General features: G+C 37.0%; 1 protein-coding gene across 3 annotated transcripts in view; it reads left to right on the top strand.

Annotated features, from left to right (window-relative positions):
- ACVR2A (activin A receptor, type IIA) overlaps positions 1 to 10,044 on the top strand; it is a 122,419-nt gene extending 112,375 nt beyond the window's left edge. The window contains exons 8-11 of one of the 3 annotated variants that reach the window (XM_006880759.1): positions 1,679 to 1,793; positions 4,037 to 4,175; positions 8,029 to 8,159; positions 9,197 to 9,719. In XM_006880759.1, the coding sequence (XP_006880821.1) occupies positions 1,679 to 1,793; positions 4,037 to 4,175; positions 8,029 to 8,159; positions 9,197 to 9,391 (580 nt within the window). In that variant the 3' untranslated portion in view covers positions 9,392 to 9,719. Of the gene's footprint in view, positions 1 to 1,678; positions 1,794 to 4,036; positions 4,176 to 8,028; positions 8,160 to 9,196 lie in introns of all 3 variants that reach the window. The other 2 variants (XM_006880758.1, XM_006880757.1) reach the window with 2 other exon arrangements.
- The last annotated feature ends 5,297 nt before the right edge of the window (positions 10,045 to 15,341 follow it).

Raw genomic sequence — 15,341 nt, forward strand, 5'->3', positions numbered from 1 at the left:
CTAAAGATGCAGGGAGCGGGGGAGGGAGACTGAAGAAGAATGAATGCATCTAAATTATGTGCTGAAGCTTCACTGCAGTTCGTGGCTACCAGCTGCTCCATGGGAGAAGGATGGGCAGTCTCCTCCCATCTGATTAACTGCCTCTGAAAACCCACCAGAGGGTCAGCTCTGGGTTGGTTCCAACTCTGCAGTACACAGCAACAAAATCTATATGTTAGAGAAGATGAGGGTAGCGCAGAATAAAGCAGAGTTGAGATCTGTTTATAGGGTTACTACAAGTCATAGTCGACTCAGGGGCAACAACATCATTATGACCTGCCAATGAACAAGCAAATCTATCTCAGAAGAAGTACAGCCAGAATGTTCTTTGGAAATGAGAATGGCAGGATTATGATGTACTTTGGACAGGTTGTTTGGAGGGACCAGTCCCTGGAGAAGGACATAATGCTTGATAGAGTAGAAGGTCATTGAAAAAGAGGGAGACCCTAAACTAGATTAATTACTTCAGTGGCTATAACAGTGAGCTTAAACATAGCAATGACTGTAGATTTGATGTGGAGTGTGAGGCAGTATTTCGTTCTGTTTTATGTGGGGTCATTAGGAGTTGAAACTGACTCAGTGGCACCTAATAACAACAATCTAGAACTCATTTATCCCCTTCTTGGTCTGTGTACATAAACGTACATGTTGTCCATGGTATAGATATTTCTATCTAGGGTATAAGGAGCTTTGGTGGCTTAGTGATGAGGAGTTGAGCTGTCAACCCAAAGGCATGCAGTTCAAATCCACCATCTGCTCCACAGGAGAAAGATGAGTAGTCACCTTACGTGCGATTTACAGCCTCTGAAAACCTGGTGAAGAGTCAGCTGTGAGTTGATTCTGACTCCACAGCACCTGACAACACAATAACAGATCAAGGGCATAGTAATCTTTAGGTAAACCATTTGAGGTAAATAGATGGCTGAGGCTATCAGGTCACTTTAATACTATTACTCTTTTTTTGAACACCAGAATTTAGCTGGGCAGGTTTTGGTTTTTTGGTTTTGTTTTGGGTTTGGTGGTTTGTTTTGTTTTTGTTTTTTTTTTCTTGGATTTCTGTGTGTGTGTGTGTGTGTGTGTGTGCACGCGTGCACGCGTGCGCACACACACAATTTTTTACCTATTCTTAGACATACTTTTCTAAAGATGTTAGCCCATTATGATAAGGGATTGTTTTGAAATATAGACTGGTACCAATAGGCAGAAAGTGTTAACTCAGCCATTTTTAAAAAAAAATTCATTTTGATTTCTATAGAGTTTAAGTGATTCTGTGATCTGAAATTCTCTAAGAATACTTTTAGGTGGCAGGGACATAGGTAGAATGTAGTTGTTAATTGCTGTAGAGTCACAGCAACATCCTGACTAGATAGCAAGTATTCAGGGTAGACAGTCATTTTGAAATATCAGCTCTATAAAACTGTGTGAGGGTAGAGCCCTTTTGTTATCATCTTTGCTGAGATCATTCTTGTGCTTCAGACTGTATTAATATTTTTCTCTCCCTTACTCTGGATTTTGTACATTCAGATAATATTCTTTCAAAGCATACATACATATTCTGCCTCTTTTCTACTTTGAGTAACATTTTAAAAACATAATATGTTAGAACTTCATTTGAATATGTTGCCTTTCTATTTGTAAGGGACATCAAAAGTAAAAATGTGCTGTTGAAAAACAATCTGACGGCTTGCATTGCTGACTTCGGGCTGGCGTTAAAGTTTGAGGCTGGGAAGTCTGCAGGTGATACCCATGGACAGGTAGGAAGACAATTTGAAAATGTAAAAACAAAAAGGAAAGGATGTTTCTACTTTCTTTACAATGGTCTTTCAGGATTGAATCCATGTACAGTTATTTTGTGGTGATTGAATCAGCATCGAAGGAACCTTCTGGTAGTTTAGTTCAAGCACTTCATAAAGCAGCCAAATCAGATTATAGGAGAATTTACTTTTTAAAGTTAATCAAAGACAATGTAACTATTTTTAACAGACTTCATGCTTGTGAATTCTTAAGTCTAATCTAAGTATTAACTCAGTACTTTTAACTTGTCGATTAATTCTCTTATCACCCTAAGAGAAATGGAAAAATAATCACTGCTCTTGTTCCAGTGGAGTAGATGTTCTGCACAGTTTTCTGAACAATAAGTATGATTTGTTATCCTTGGTAATTTTTATAGTTTCATTATTTTGTGATCAACTTCCTACTTCTGTCTGTATTCTCTTCATTGTTGAGAGCACTTGTAAATCCCTGAATGAGATGGCGTAAGTCTAGTCAGAGTCTGCACAGCGTGAACTCAGCACTGAGTGCCTGCACGCTAGATAAACCAGAAGATGATGTTATCCTTGCTCTCTGTTCTCTGAAATGGAAAGCCAGGGCAGGTGTTTTCACTCCTACTAGATCACCTTTAGTAGCAGATAGTAATAAAGGATTCTAAGACTGAAGAATTTAGATCACCTTTAGTAGCAGATAGTAATAAAGGATTCTAAGACTGAAGAATTTATCAGTAAATATATTTATTTTGTATTTTTTTAATAATTTTTAAATTTTTTTATTATTGTGTGTGTGTACCGTCAAATCGGATCTGACTGGTACAGGAGGAGATTGCCCCTCCTTCTCCAGAAGAGCGTCTGGTGGATTAGAACTGTGTACCTCTGGTATTACAGTGCAGCTTCTTATCACTAGCCCACCAGAGCACCCTTAATATATTTTTTAGAAGTTTATCTTTTGGCCTCCTTCCTGTGCCTGCCGAGACACCCCACTCAACACAGCAAGAGCTTCTTACAGCATGACCTGTATTAATCTGTCTCCTGACCACCGCTCTATGAACTGTCAAGAAGACACCCTTGCCATTGCTGTCCTTCCAAACAACACCGGAGCAATTTAAGAAGCAGCTTTGTGCATTTACAAACTAACCATCAGTGAATTGTGCATGATAAAGTACACACTGCTCCCTCCAAATGAGACAGCATAACATACCTACCTCCCTTATACCCCATTCACGCTTCCATTCAGCAGGAAGCAACCAGAAGACCTCGTCACTCCCTGTCACCCCAAAGGTGGGAATGTTAAGCTAAAAATCAAAATGGAGGTTGAAGCTCAAATAGAAAATCCTATGTCGGGATATTTTCCAAAACCAGAACTCAGAAAACCCTATGTCAGGACATTTTCCGGAACCAGAAAATCCTGTCAGGACATTTCTGTGAAACCAGAACTCAGACATCCAGTGTCAGGACATTCCCACAAACCAGAACTCAGGAATTCCCGTATTAGAACCTTTTTCAAAATCGTAAACTTTATGCACCAGTGAGCTACTGCAGCGTCAACTCATTTCCCTCGAAAACACACTTGCTAAAACCCCATATAAACCCTCTAAGCCCAAACCCCAGTGCTCTTCCCCTTGCTGAGTAGCCCAGTGTGCAATAAACTCTGAAAATTCTACCTCTTAAAAAAAAGTTTCTCTCTTAGCTAATTTTTTTAACTTTCAGCATAATTATAGTTTTTATTTTAAAACAAAAAAGTCAATATTTTTTTAATAGTATAAGTACAATAGTATATGCAGCTTAATTTTTTCTATAAACATTCTCCCCAGTTTCTTACAATTACTTTCAGGATGAGAAAAAGGAAATTCTAAGATTTCTATTTGTGTGTGTGTGTCTCCAGAGGAACTTTTTTTGACAATTCTAGTTTTTCCATCTAACAGTATTAGTGAATTTCATTCTTTATCAGCACTTGCACATCTGCCATCAATGTTTGAAAAGCTGTGTAGTACTTTTTTGTTTTAACAGTCCCTACTTGTGATGCTTTGGTTATTTCCAGTGGTTTGGCTGTTGCATTACTTGAAATAGACTGAATATTGCTTCACTCTCTAGTTTGATAGTCACCATTTAGTTGCCGTTCTTAGATTTAGAACACATTTAATTTTCTTTGATTCTTACAAAAATCATAAAATGTTATCTCATACAGTTAATGAATGAGTACTATTTACTTTTAACATCTTTTTCAGGTTGGTACCCGGAGATATATGGCTCCAGAGGTATTAGAGGGTGCCATAAACTTCCAAAGGGATGCATTTTTGAGGATAGATATGTATGCCATGGGATTAGTCCTGTGGGAACTGGCTTCTCGCTGTACTGCTGCAGATGGTAAGGGAAACATTTTTAAAAGATATACATGCCTGCTACACATGTATGAAAAAGGGTGATTATGCTCAAACATAATAGCTTAAAAGTATAAATTTCCCTTTAAAAGATTTTCCAGTAGCATTAAAGGATTTGTAACTTGAGAATTCAGAAGACAGGAGGGCCTAGAGCAGGAGAGGAGAGGTGCCAGTCTTACTGTTGCCATATATTTTACTGGTCACTTTATAGTCCTTTCAGTTATTTCTGAATCTACTTTGGAAGTAGTCATTTTCCCAGTTTTACAGACAAGGAAATTTTTAGTCAGATAAGCAGAGTAGCTTGCCTGAAATAGCCTTAAATTGTTAAATAGTAAAACCTAGATTTGAAGCTCTGATTCACATATGGAAAAAGGGGTGCTACTTTGGTTATATGGATCCTGTGAGGTTCCAGGTTCATAAGTCAGCTCATAGGCTGAGAGGAGATCATGGTGAGTGAGGATTTTGCTGCCACCCAGGATACTCAGTTTCTGTCCTGTTAGCACTGAGGTAATACTGACATACAGCTAATGAATGACTGAATTTAGTCTTTCCTTTGTGACAGACCTGGAAGCACTGATTTAGATAAATCACAGATTAAATTCTGCCTCCTTGAAGTCTTGACAGTCTAATTCAATGCAGAAATAAATGTGTACATTAGTCTCGTTACCTAACCTCAGATTCAAAAGAGTTCTTATTCTTTGTTCTTTTTATTCAGGATTTCATTCAAGTCCTGTAAAAATCTTCCTTATTTAGGAGTTTGAGGCGATAAATTTGCATAATATATTCCTAGTATGACAACCCTAGTGTGTGCTAACTAGGTAGTCCTCCTTCCCTAGGTCTCTACTCTTTCCAAATACATTATTTATTTATTGATTATTTTTTTACATGAAAATAAGTAAGGCATACTTCCTAACTGCTACATTCCAAAACAAATTAAACTTGATCTGGCTTTTTCCTTTATAGTTACCTAAAAACTTTCTGTGGATTGTTAAAGACCACTGAGAAATTGTGTTGAACATTTAAAAAGCTGTAACTCACACAACCTATCTTAATATTTGTGATGAGTACAGTAGTTTCTTGATGTAGGATAGACCTCTGGAATAAGAAATTAAATCTGGATACCACCTTTAAAGGGAATTTAGTAGAGAGTGCTCAGGAATGGGCAGCTTTTCCTACTTCTAGCATGGGGGGTTTGGTGTGGGAGTGGATCCAGAACCTAAGAAAGGTTGAAGCAATTTGGGGATAATTTTAGCTTGAAGCCTATAGGAAGAAAAGTAAGCTGTTCAATGTATTTTAACTCAAAGTGGAAGAGGAAATATGTTTTTTTATGTGTGCATTTATGGAAGCAGAACTAGGTCAGGTGGCAGATGTTATAGGAAAGTGTATTTCATAACTTTATTCATATGAACATTCCAAGGCAAACTCTTCATTGGGTTAGGTGACATAGTTGGTAAACATAATGTTTGTAATTTACAGATTTAGTTAATTAAATATATCCCAGACAATTATGTCTTGAGTGGAGTGTAGATGTTTTAGTTCAGTGTCCAGTACATAGTAAGTATTCAGTAAGTGTTTCTGAGTGAAGATAGGGCTTGAGAGATGTACAGAAATTTTACAAGAGAGGAGTGTTATTTTAAGAGGAATGAGAAATTACCTTGGTGTGGGGAAGTGGGATGATAGAAGAACTTTATATGTGAAAGGGAAAAGTACTTCATATGTACCATGAGATACTGAGTTTCAGAGTCAGGTATTTGAAGTCAGAATATTCTAAGTCAGAAGCTGGGACAGAGGGCACAGTGTCAAACATGTTCAAGTTGGTGTTTTTAAATTTATTGCTGGCTGATGCTTTAGTCCGGTGATACTCAAACTTTTGTATGTGCACTAAACTTTGGAATCTTACTAAAATGCAGATTAGATTCTGAATTGTTTATTAAGTTCTCAGCTGATTCCAATGGTGCTGGGCTGTAAGCCGCACTTTGAGTAGTGATGAGTGACTCTAAACCTGAAAATGTCAGCACACCCTTTGAATGTGCCAAAATAGAGCCTAGACAGCCTCACCTTCAAGAACTCTAACATTTGGAGAGGTTGTGTTAGGTGGCCTTTCCATGAGTTATTGTTTATGGCTTGTATTCTGCACAGGAGTTAGTTCATTTAAAGGACTTGGACAGCTTTATGTATGAATATATCTAGTTATTACGGTTACTCATTAATAATATCTTTCTGTCAGTAAAAGATAGTCCAGTGAGGAAAAGCATAAATTATTAAATCATTCAAAGAGATGGGTTCAGTTTATAGCTCTGCCACTTAATAGTTTATATACCCTATGCAAATTCTTTAACTCTCCTGATCTTTCATTTGTTAAATAATAGTAATACCAACATCACATATGGGACAGTAAAAGTAAATAATACATATCATGTGCCTGGTAATGATAAATGTTTATAAAATGTAGCTGTTATTAACTTTCTAAATGTAGTTTCATATTTATCTGAGTAGGCCTAAGAAAACCAGAATTACTGTTATTGTTGAGTAAATCTTTGTAAACGTACATTCTGACTTGCTGGGAAAACTAGTTGCATGTTTGAATATGCCTATAATTGAAAAAAACAGTATATACTTCTGGTAACTCTTGTGAAGACAGAGAGGTTTAATTCAGCTGTTTAACTTTTCTTGTGGAGTGAGTCTGGCGTTTGGTATGTTGTTGTCATGTGCCGTTGAGTCGACTACACTTCCTAGCAACTCTGTGCATAGTAGCTCTGAAACCTCCTCTATCCTGCACTATTCTCATTGTCTCCAACACACCTGACCCCATTACTCCAGTTATCGTGTCAGTTCATATCATCTGGGGTCTTCCACTCTTGCACTGTCCCTCGACCCTTCCAAGCATGATGTCCTTCTCCAAAGACTGGTCTCTCCTGGCCACATAACTGAAGTGTGTGATGTGGTATCTTAAAGTCCTTGCCTTTAATGAGCAACATGATCTCAACCTCTCCAGGACAGACCTGTTATTCTTTTGGCAGTCTGTGGTATGTTCAGTACTGTTCTCCAGCACCACAGCTCAAAGGCATCAATTCTCTGTCATCCTTGATATAGGGTGAACTCAGGCTCTTCAGAGAGGAAACATTGATATCAGTGTTTCGATAGAAATTTCGAGAAGGAATGAGTATGTGATGGTAAAATTTAAATTCCACCTTAGTGCCATCTAATTTGTTCTGCCTAACTGTGACCCTCTGTTGGATTTCTGATGTGGTAAATCCAACCAGTAGATGCCCATCCTAGCCCTCGGAGCTGCTGGTGGATTCCAACTGCCAAAGATAAGCATTTACAGCTTGCTATCAACAATTCCACTAGAGCTCCTCTTGAGTACTCTAGAGGGAGTCTTACTTCCTTGATTTGCAAATTCTGGTGCCTATGCCTTGCTCACAGATGGATAGAGGCATTACTGATACATAGATAAGAAAGCCCCGTATAGTCTTTAATGGGGAAACATGCCAAATCACAGAGGCACTCTTTTGGTGTAGTGGTTAAAGAATTTGGCTACTTAACCAATAGATTTATTGTTCAAACCCACCAGCCTCTCTTAAGGGAGAGAGATGAGGTAGTTGGCTTCCGTAGAGAGATTTCCTAGCTGTAGAGACCTTGTAGGGCAGTTCGGCTTTGTCCTCTGGGGTTGCTGTGAGTCGGAATTGACCTGATGGCAATGGATTTATGCCAAATCAGAGACCTTTCATTCCTCACAATCAGAGTTTGGGTTACAGTGTGGTGGTGTATATTTTAGAAAATTCGTACCACTTTGGAAATCAGGAAGATTTAATTTTTTTTCTCCTTTTACATTTCAGGGCCTGTAGATGAGTATATGTTGCCATTTGAGGAGGAAATTGGCCAGCATCCATCCCTTGAAGACATGCAGGAAGTTGTTGTGCATAAAAAAAAGAGGCCTGTTTTAAGAGATTATTGGCAGAAACATGCTGTAAGTTACACAGTTAGCTTTGCATTTGAAATTCCAATAATACAGCCTTCCAATAAAACAGGAATAATTTCTCTCTGCATATTTCTTTTATGGGGAGCTGATCCTCATACAGGATGCTTTGTACTATTCTAGAAAGAATAGAATGGGGCAGTCTGTAAACTCACAAGGGAGGCTGTGGAGTCAGGTAGCCTTGAGTGGCTCTCCCCTCCTGTTCATGCTTCCAAGCACCCTCACCTGCCTCCTTTTTGGAGCTTTGCCCAGCAGGAATACTGACCAAGTGCCTGCAGATATGCTGCCGTTTTAAAAGTCTGCTCTGCATCCAGAACCTGGTATTCTCCTCTCCAAAGGAAAGTTGAGCCTTTGCGTTTGAGACTGGAAGAATTTCAAGTTCTTAAGAAAACTTTAGAGCTAGAGACTAGGCAGAGAATAAAGTGATAATGCATTTGTTATTTGGTCAAGGTATAACTACAGCCCTGGTGGCCTACTGATAAATAGATGCATTGTCAACTCAAAGACACATGGTTTGAATCTACCAGTTGATCCATGGCAGAAAGATGGGCAAGCTCTTCCTGTATAATTTACAGCCTATGAAAACCACTGTTGAGTCAGCCATGGTTCTGACTTGATGCCACAAAACAACAGCAGCAGCATAACTTGAGAAACTTGGAGTTCAAGAATCCTCAGGGATGACTGACTTCCTTTCTATATAAATGCAAGTTGTAAATGGTTGATTGCTCAATTTTCAGTTCAGTTCAAAAGTTAGCTTTGAAATGACTTGTGAAGAGCAGAGCTTTGGAATTAAAAATATATATATGTTCCTTCTCTGATAGTTTCTAGTGCTAGTCAAGGAAAAACATGCCTCGCCTCTGAATTTTTCTTTTCATGATCTTACACACAAGTAAATGCTGACAAATCATACTGAGCATGATTGAATTTGAAATTTTTAGCGATTCTATATTAGCAAGTTCTTCTTGGCAGTTCTCTTTCATGATGTAAGTAGAACAATTGCTCTAATGTGACTGCTCTTCTCCTTTTAGGGAATGGCAATGCTCTGTGAAACAATAGAAGAATGTTGGGATCACGATGCAGAAGCCAGGTTATCAGCTGGCTGTGTAGGAGAAAGAATTACTCAGATGCAAAGACTAACAAACATCATCACCACAGAGGACATTGTAACAGTGGTGACAATGGTGACAAATGTTGACTTTCCTCCCAAAGAATCTAGTCTATGATGGTTGCATCATTCGCACACACTGAGATACAAGACTCTGAACTGGAGCTGCTAAGCTGACGAAACAGCTTACAGTTTCTTTTCTGTGTGAAATGAGTAGGATGTCTCTTGGAAATGTCAGAAGACCCTCATTTGAAAATGTGGCTCTGGGAGACCTACTTCATTGTTTGCAGCACAGATGTGAAGGACATGAGACAAAAGGAAAAGTTGGAAACTATAAAGAAACTTTTGAAAGTGTACGTGAAGAATGTGACCCTCTCTAAATCATAAGGATCTTTGGACCTGGCAAATGAGTGAAAATGGACATCAGATTTCTTAATGTCTGTCAGAAGACACTAATTCCTTAAATGAACTGCTATTTTTTTTAAAAAAATCAAAACTTTTCATTTCAGATTTTAAAAAGGGTAACTTGTTTTTATTGCATTTGCTGTTGTGTTTCTATAAATGACTATTGTAATGCCAATACGACACAGCTTGTGAATGTTTAGTGTGCTGCTGTTCTGTGTACATAAAGTCATCAGTGGGGTACAGTAAAGAGGCTTCCAAGCATTACTTTAACCTCCCTCAACAAGGTATACCTCAGTTCCACGGTTGCTAAATTATAAAATTGAAAACACTAAAATTTGAATAATAAATTGATCCATGTTTTGTAACAAGGTATTACAAATTCACTGTGTTATTTAAGGAAAAAAAAAGGTAAGCTACGCTTAGTGCCAACATTAAGTGGCTGTTCGTAAAGCAGTGTTTTAGCTTTTTGTGCTATCTTGTAATTTAAGAAAAAAAAGTGCTGTTTTTTGAAATGGAAAAAAAATGGTGTCATTTTCCCTTTCCCCCCTTTCTCCCACATTTTAAAGCTTCATCTTATATCCAGTTCCCAAAATATTGCATACTTACCTAAGTATATATATATTTTTAGGTGTGCTGTGTTTGGGGAATATTTGGAAATTTAAAGCATGATTTAATTTTTTTTTTTTAAAGTGAGCTGTGACACTGGAAAGCTCTTCATTTTTATTCTTTTAAAATAGATTTTACCTATTTATATATGTAAAATTGTAATGTGTTTCTTTTCACCAAACAGTGTGTGGGACATTCTTTATCACTGTTTTAGGATCACCTCAGGAAGTGTCATTACCCAGAATTCCTCACTCTCTGCTTTGAGACTTAAAACATTATACTATACTTCTGCTTGGTGCCATCTTGTCAGAGTAATATTTGATATCTGTGATATGTAAAGAATTATCCTAGGATAGAATTTTTGAATTGAAGCACAGATTTCAGATGTTGCTGCTTTAAAACAAATCAGGGATTAACAGTTAAATTTATGCAATGACATTTAGAGGTAACCATTGTTGATATAGACAACATAACCTAGCCTCTTCCCTAAAATTGCTTTTACAACTAACTCTGATATTAATTTAAGATAGTTTATGCCTTATCCTTGCTAAGAAAATGGAATTGATAGTAGGTAGGTGCCAAAGAGGTTTTGAAAACAGTATCTCATTAGAATATAATTGGATTCTTCCTCAAATTTATATAGAAATCATTAATTTCCTGAATCTCAAGATAACTGACCCAACAAATACCAGTATTATGCTGTATACTATTGTCAGGTCATTTCTAAATTCATACATTAATTTTATGAAATAATTTTTTACATGCCACTATCAGGATTGACTTGATGGCAATGGTTTGTTTATTTGTAAATCAGGAATTTCACTGTGAATGTTATCTTCAAATAGTTATTTAACCACAAAGTATAGTACACAGTACATTTTACATATGATGTGCACTTAATCTCTGGGAATTATAAATTCTGTTATTTATAGTAAGACAATAGGTTAACAGACTCTAAGCAGGGAGGGAAAGAAGGGTAATAGCATTGTTGTCTGTGTGCCACACACCATCACAGAATTGTCTGTGCTCTTGCTCGTATATGCATCCAAGGTTTCATTGTATCCTAAAATTCCACTTCACTGTTGAGTTTTCCTCTTCATTTCAAAAAGGACTTGGCTTCTTAATTTCTTGATTTTGTTTTCCTTCCATTTTTAAGCAAATCAAGAAGGGAACATATTGAGACATGTGTATACAGGAAAATGGTTCATCCCTTCAAGACCAGTTTCTATCTGTTGTAAGCATTTAACCCTTTTTTAAAATTAAAAGAAAAAATCAACATGAAAACAAGGGATATTACGATGTTTGGCTTGTGTGAGTTCTTAGAGGTAAATTTTATAAAACCAATTATTCACAATATAAAATATTTTTTCTTCGTGTTAGAAAATTTTTTTAGAAATCATTGGTATTGTACTTAACTCTAGCGAACCAGTTTTAAAACTTGTATCCTTTTGAGAACTATGTTAATAGAAAAATCCTTTTTATAAGCAGTAAAATAAGAATGTTCCAGTGACTACCTGTCCTGATATCTAGACTTGTCAAAACTTTCTTTTGCAGGGCATTTAGTGTTTGGTTTACAGTCTGTGCAGGGTGGGCAAGTTAAACAGTCTGTCCTAGGGATATGGAAAAAAACAAAAAGCTCACAAAGCGAGAAAAACCGTGACTTCTTTTTTTGGGGTAAATGGAGACCCCAGTTACTTCTCCTCATGTGTATGGTGCTCCTCACGATAAGTCTTTGTATTTTGCCTTTCTGATACCCATCACAACTGCTGCTCTAACTTACACTCTTTACCTTGCTTAGATCTTCGGGTGAGGACTGCTTTATGATCAACTGCCATAGGACTGATGGATTAACCAGTGTTGGGCTTTATTCGAAGTCTATGCCCTGCCACAGCTCTTGTATGTATTTTAGATGCTAGGATGTTTTTAGCATGTGATGTGTGATTCTTGTTTGGATGTTTATTACAGGTACCTTATGAATTCCAGAACAGAGACTGTGCCTCAAAATTGTTGGTCCCCATGAGCTGGCTGTCTTTTCATGGTGACATTTTGAAAATGAAATCAGGAAAAAATAACCCTACACCTTGGGAATTTAAAGATAGAATCATGTTAGGAAAATTTAAAATCTCTGCCCTTTCCTCATCCTTTCGTACCATCTACATTTAAGTAAAATGCAAGTGATTGGGGGAAAACCCTGGGTAGATGGTAATTTAGCGGATTAAACTGATTACTACTATGAGGGAGGGGGAAGCTTTGCCACAGATATTTTCCAGTTTCTCTTTTTTACCTTTTTTAAAAATTACTTTTTAGGAACATTTGGTATTATGTGCATAAATTTACTGATTTTGGGCAAAATGATACAAGTAGCATATTGATTGAACATCATTTACCTCAGATACTCAACCAGCAGTACGTTTTTTATGCAGTCTCAACCCATATCCGATTTGTTACCTCTCAAGATATTGGTAAGCAGTTATTTTAGCTTTACTCTGTATTTCTTGTCAGTGTTTTGGGCACAGGTTGTTGTACTACTGTCAAATCGTACTTGCTATTTTTTTCCTGCAAGTATTTAATGAAAAGCTTAAAAAAGACTCATAAAACCCCACCTTGAATAAGTGATTGTTAAATATTGTACAAATAAAGTGTATGCTATCCCCATTCCACCCCCGAGTTAAATAATAAAAAAAATGAATATGGTATGATTTGCATATGCAGTTTTTCTTTAGCTCTTATGGTTTTAAGCAGTAACAGTAGTGTTGTGATTCATAGTGAGGTGCACATGTAGAGAATGGGGTGGTGGGCAAAGAAGGAAGTTTAGTCATGGAACTGCCCTTCTTTGTAGACTAGATGGGTTGTATTCCCATTGAAGTTTATGTAGTTCCTCTCAGTTGTAGGAAGCAAAAAATTACCTTTTTTTTTTATATTGGAAATGAAAAATGTGACTTAGGAAATAACTATAAAAAGTACAAAATGCTTAACAGCTAAAGGGTAAAATGCGTTTTCTTTTTATTTGCACATAGAAAGAGGAAAGCTAATTTTCATTTAAATATTTAAAAGTTGTAAAGACTACCAAGTGATTTTCGAGGAAAATAGGGATGAAAAAACTCCTGAAATTCATAGCATTTCTCAGTTTTCTTAGAACTTATGGTGGTGATAAATAGTGTAGGGAGCTCTGGTGGCCCAGTGGTTCCAACTTGATAACACATTAATGAACAAAGCTTATAATTTGTGAATAAAATTATTTACAGATTATATGCAAGAATGGGGATGGGGATCACAGAAAGGACTTTGGACTAGAAAGCATCACAGGTTCCTTTACTAACATAACCTAAATGCTGCCTGAAATTAAATGTGACCAATGGTGGAATCCAAATGAAATTGCTACAGAAAAGTTGGAATTGTTTTCCTTCAAGTGTTTTGTAACACAGATTCTTCAGGAATAGTATAGAATAGATGTTATAAATTTTAAAAAAATTAAGTTTGGAACAAACAGGATTAAATTGCTGAGCCTTTTACACTTATGTGCATGTACATCTGGGAGCCTTTTTCTCCTTTAAAATAAGATTCTGGTTTTGGTGAGCCATCTGAAGATAGCATGTGAGGAAAAATGTTTAAGTGATTAAGTCCTTTTCTTCACCTGCTTGGGTGGTTGGTTTTGTTGGTGAAAACATGGATTTCTCTTAGTGCTGAAGAAATGATCTTTTAGCTGTGTTTGGAGGTTTACATTCTAGGAAGTTTTCACTAGGGCATTTCAGTTTTGGTTTTAGCGATGGTTTAATCAATTTTAAATAATGTTGCACATAAGAATATAGCAAGGCAGATATAAAACAACCCTCCCAAATGCTCTCTTGCCAAATATAGGTATCTCTTTTCTTCGTGTGATTTTTGGCAAACTTTTTTTAATAAAAATTTCATTTTATACTGGTTTACTTACAAAATTCGTACACATTGTTTTACATACCGGATCTTTCACATTTCCTTGACCCACTCCTTCCCGCACCCATCAAATTGTGCAACTCTATGATTAACACATGTGATATCACCTCCCCCAGTCCTCACTCCTCTGCTCTCATTCCCCCTGTTGGGTCCTCATATACTTTCTACAATATTGGTCTTATACAGTGTTTGTCCTTATGGACCTGAGTTAGTTCACTTAGAATTATGCTCTCCAGTCCCTCCCAAGTTAGATGGTAATTTATAAAATCATTGCTCCTGTGTGCTGCATAGTATTCCATTGTGTGAATGTACCATAATTTCTTCTTTGTGGTTGGACATGTGGGCTGTTTCCATGTTCTTGCTAGGGTGAATAATGCTGCTGTGACCATTGATGTACAAGTCCCCGTTTGTGCCTCAGTTTTTTTTTTTTGGGGGGGGTGGGTATTCCAAGCAGTGGGGTAGCTGGGCCATGTGGAATGTCTATGTTCATCTTGTTGAGGAAATGCCAAACTGCCTTTCAGAGTGGTTTTACTATTTTAGACACACCAGTATTGTCTGAGTTCCTATGTCCCACATCCTTTCCATCTCTAACATTCATTACTTGCTGTCTTTGCCTCCCTAAACTTAGCTTGTTAACTTTTTCATTTTTACTTAATTACTGAAAATGAAAACCCACCTTTTTATTAAAGTCTTTATATCTGGATGTTGATGTGTCTTATGTAAGTAGTTCTTATGGAGTCAGGTAGGGGCCTTTTAGTAGCATCTTTAGTTAATAGAAATATGAAACACTTAAGTAGTTCCATAAGTGTTAACCCTTTAATGCAGGCAATATGAAAGGAATTTTTAAAAGGGACAGTAATATTGTCAATGGTGAAATCCCTGACAAAAAATTAATGGGATACTGGTGAAGAGTAAATGAGTGCTCTTCAGACTGAGAAGTGTAATTCCCCCCGCCCCACAAGAGGAGGAAAGAGGACATATGCAAAACATTAAGTTGTAACTCCTTAAGTAGTTTATGCAAATAAATCTTTCTTAGTTTAAAAACTACTCAGGAGCCCACTGCCTTCTAATGGAACCTGGCAGCCCATTGCTGCACTGTGTCAATACATCTTGTTGAAAAGCTG

The sequence above is a fragment of the Elephantulus edwardii genome, unplaced genomic scaffold (assembly GCF_000299155.1).
Source record: "Elephantulus edwardii isolate Elephantulus edwardi_28Jun2011 unplaced genomic scaffold, EleEdw1.0 scaffold00010, whole genome shotgun sequence".
Taxonomy (NCBI): domain Eukaryota; kingdom Metazoa; phylum Chordata; class Mammalia; order Macroscelidea; family Macroscelididae; genus Elephantulus; species Elephantulus edwardii.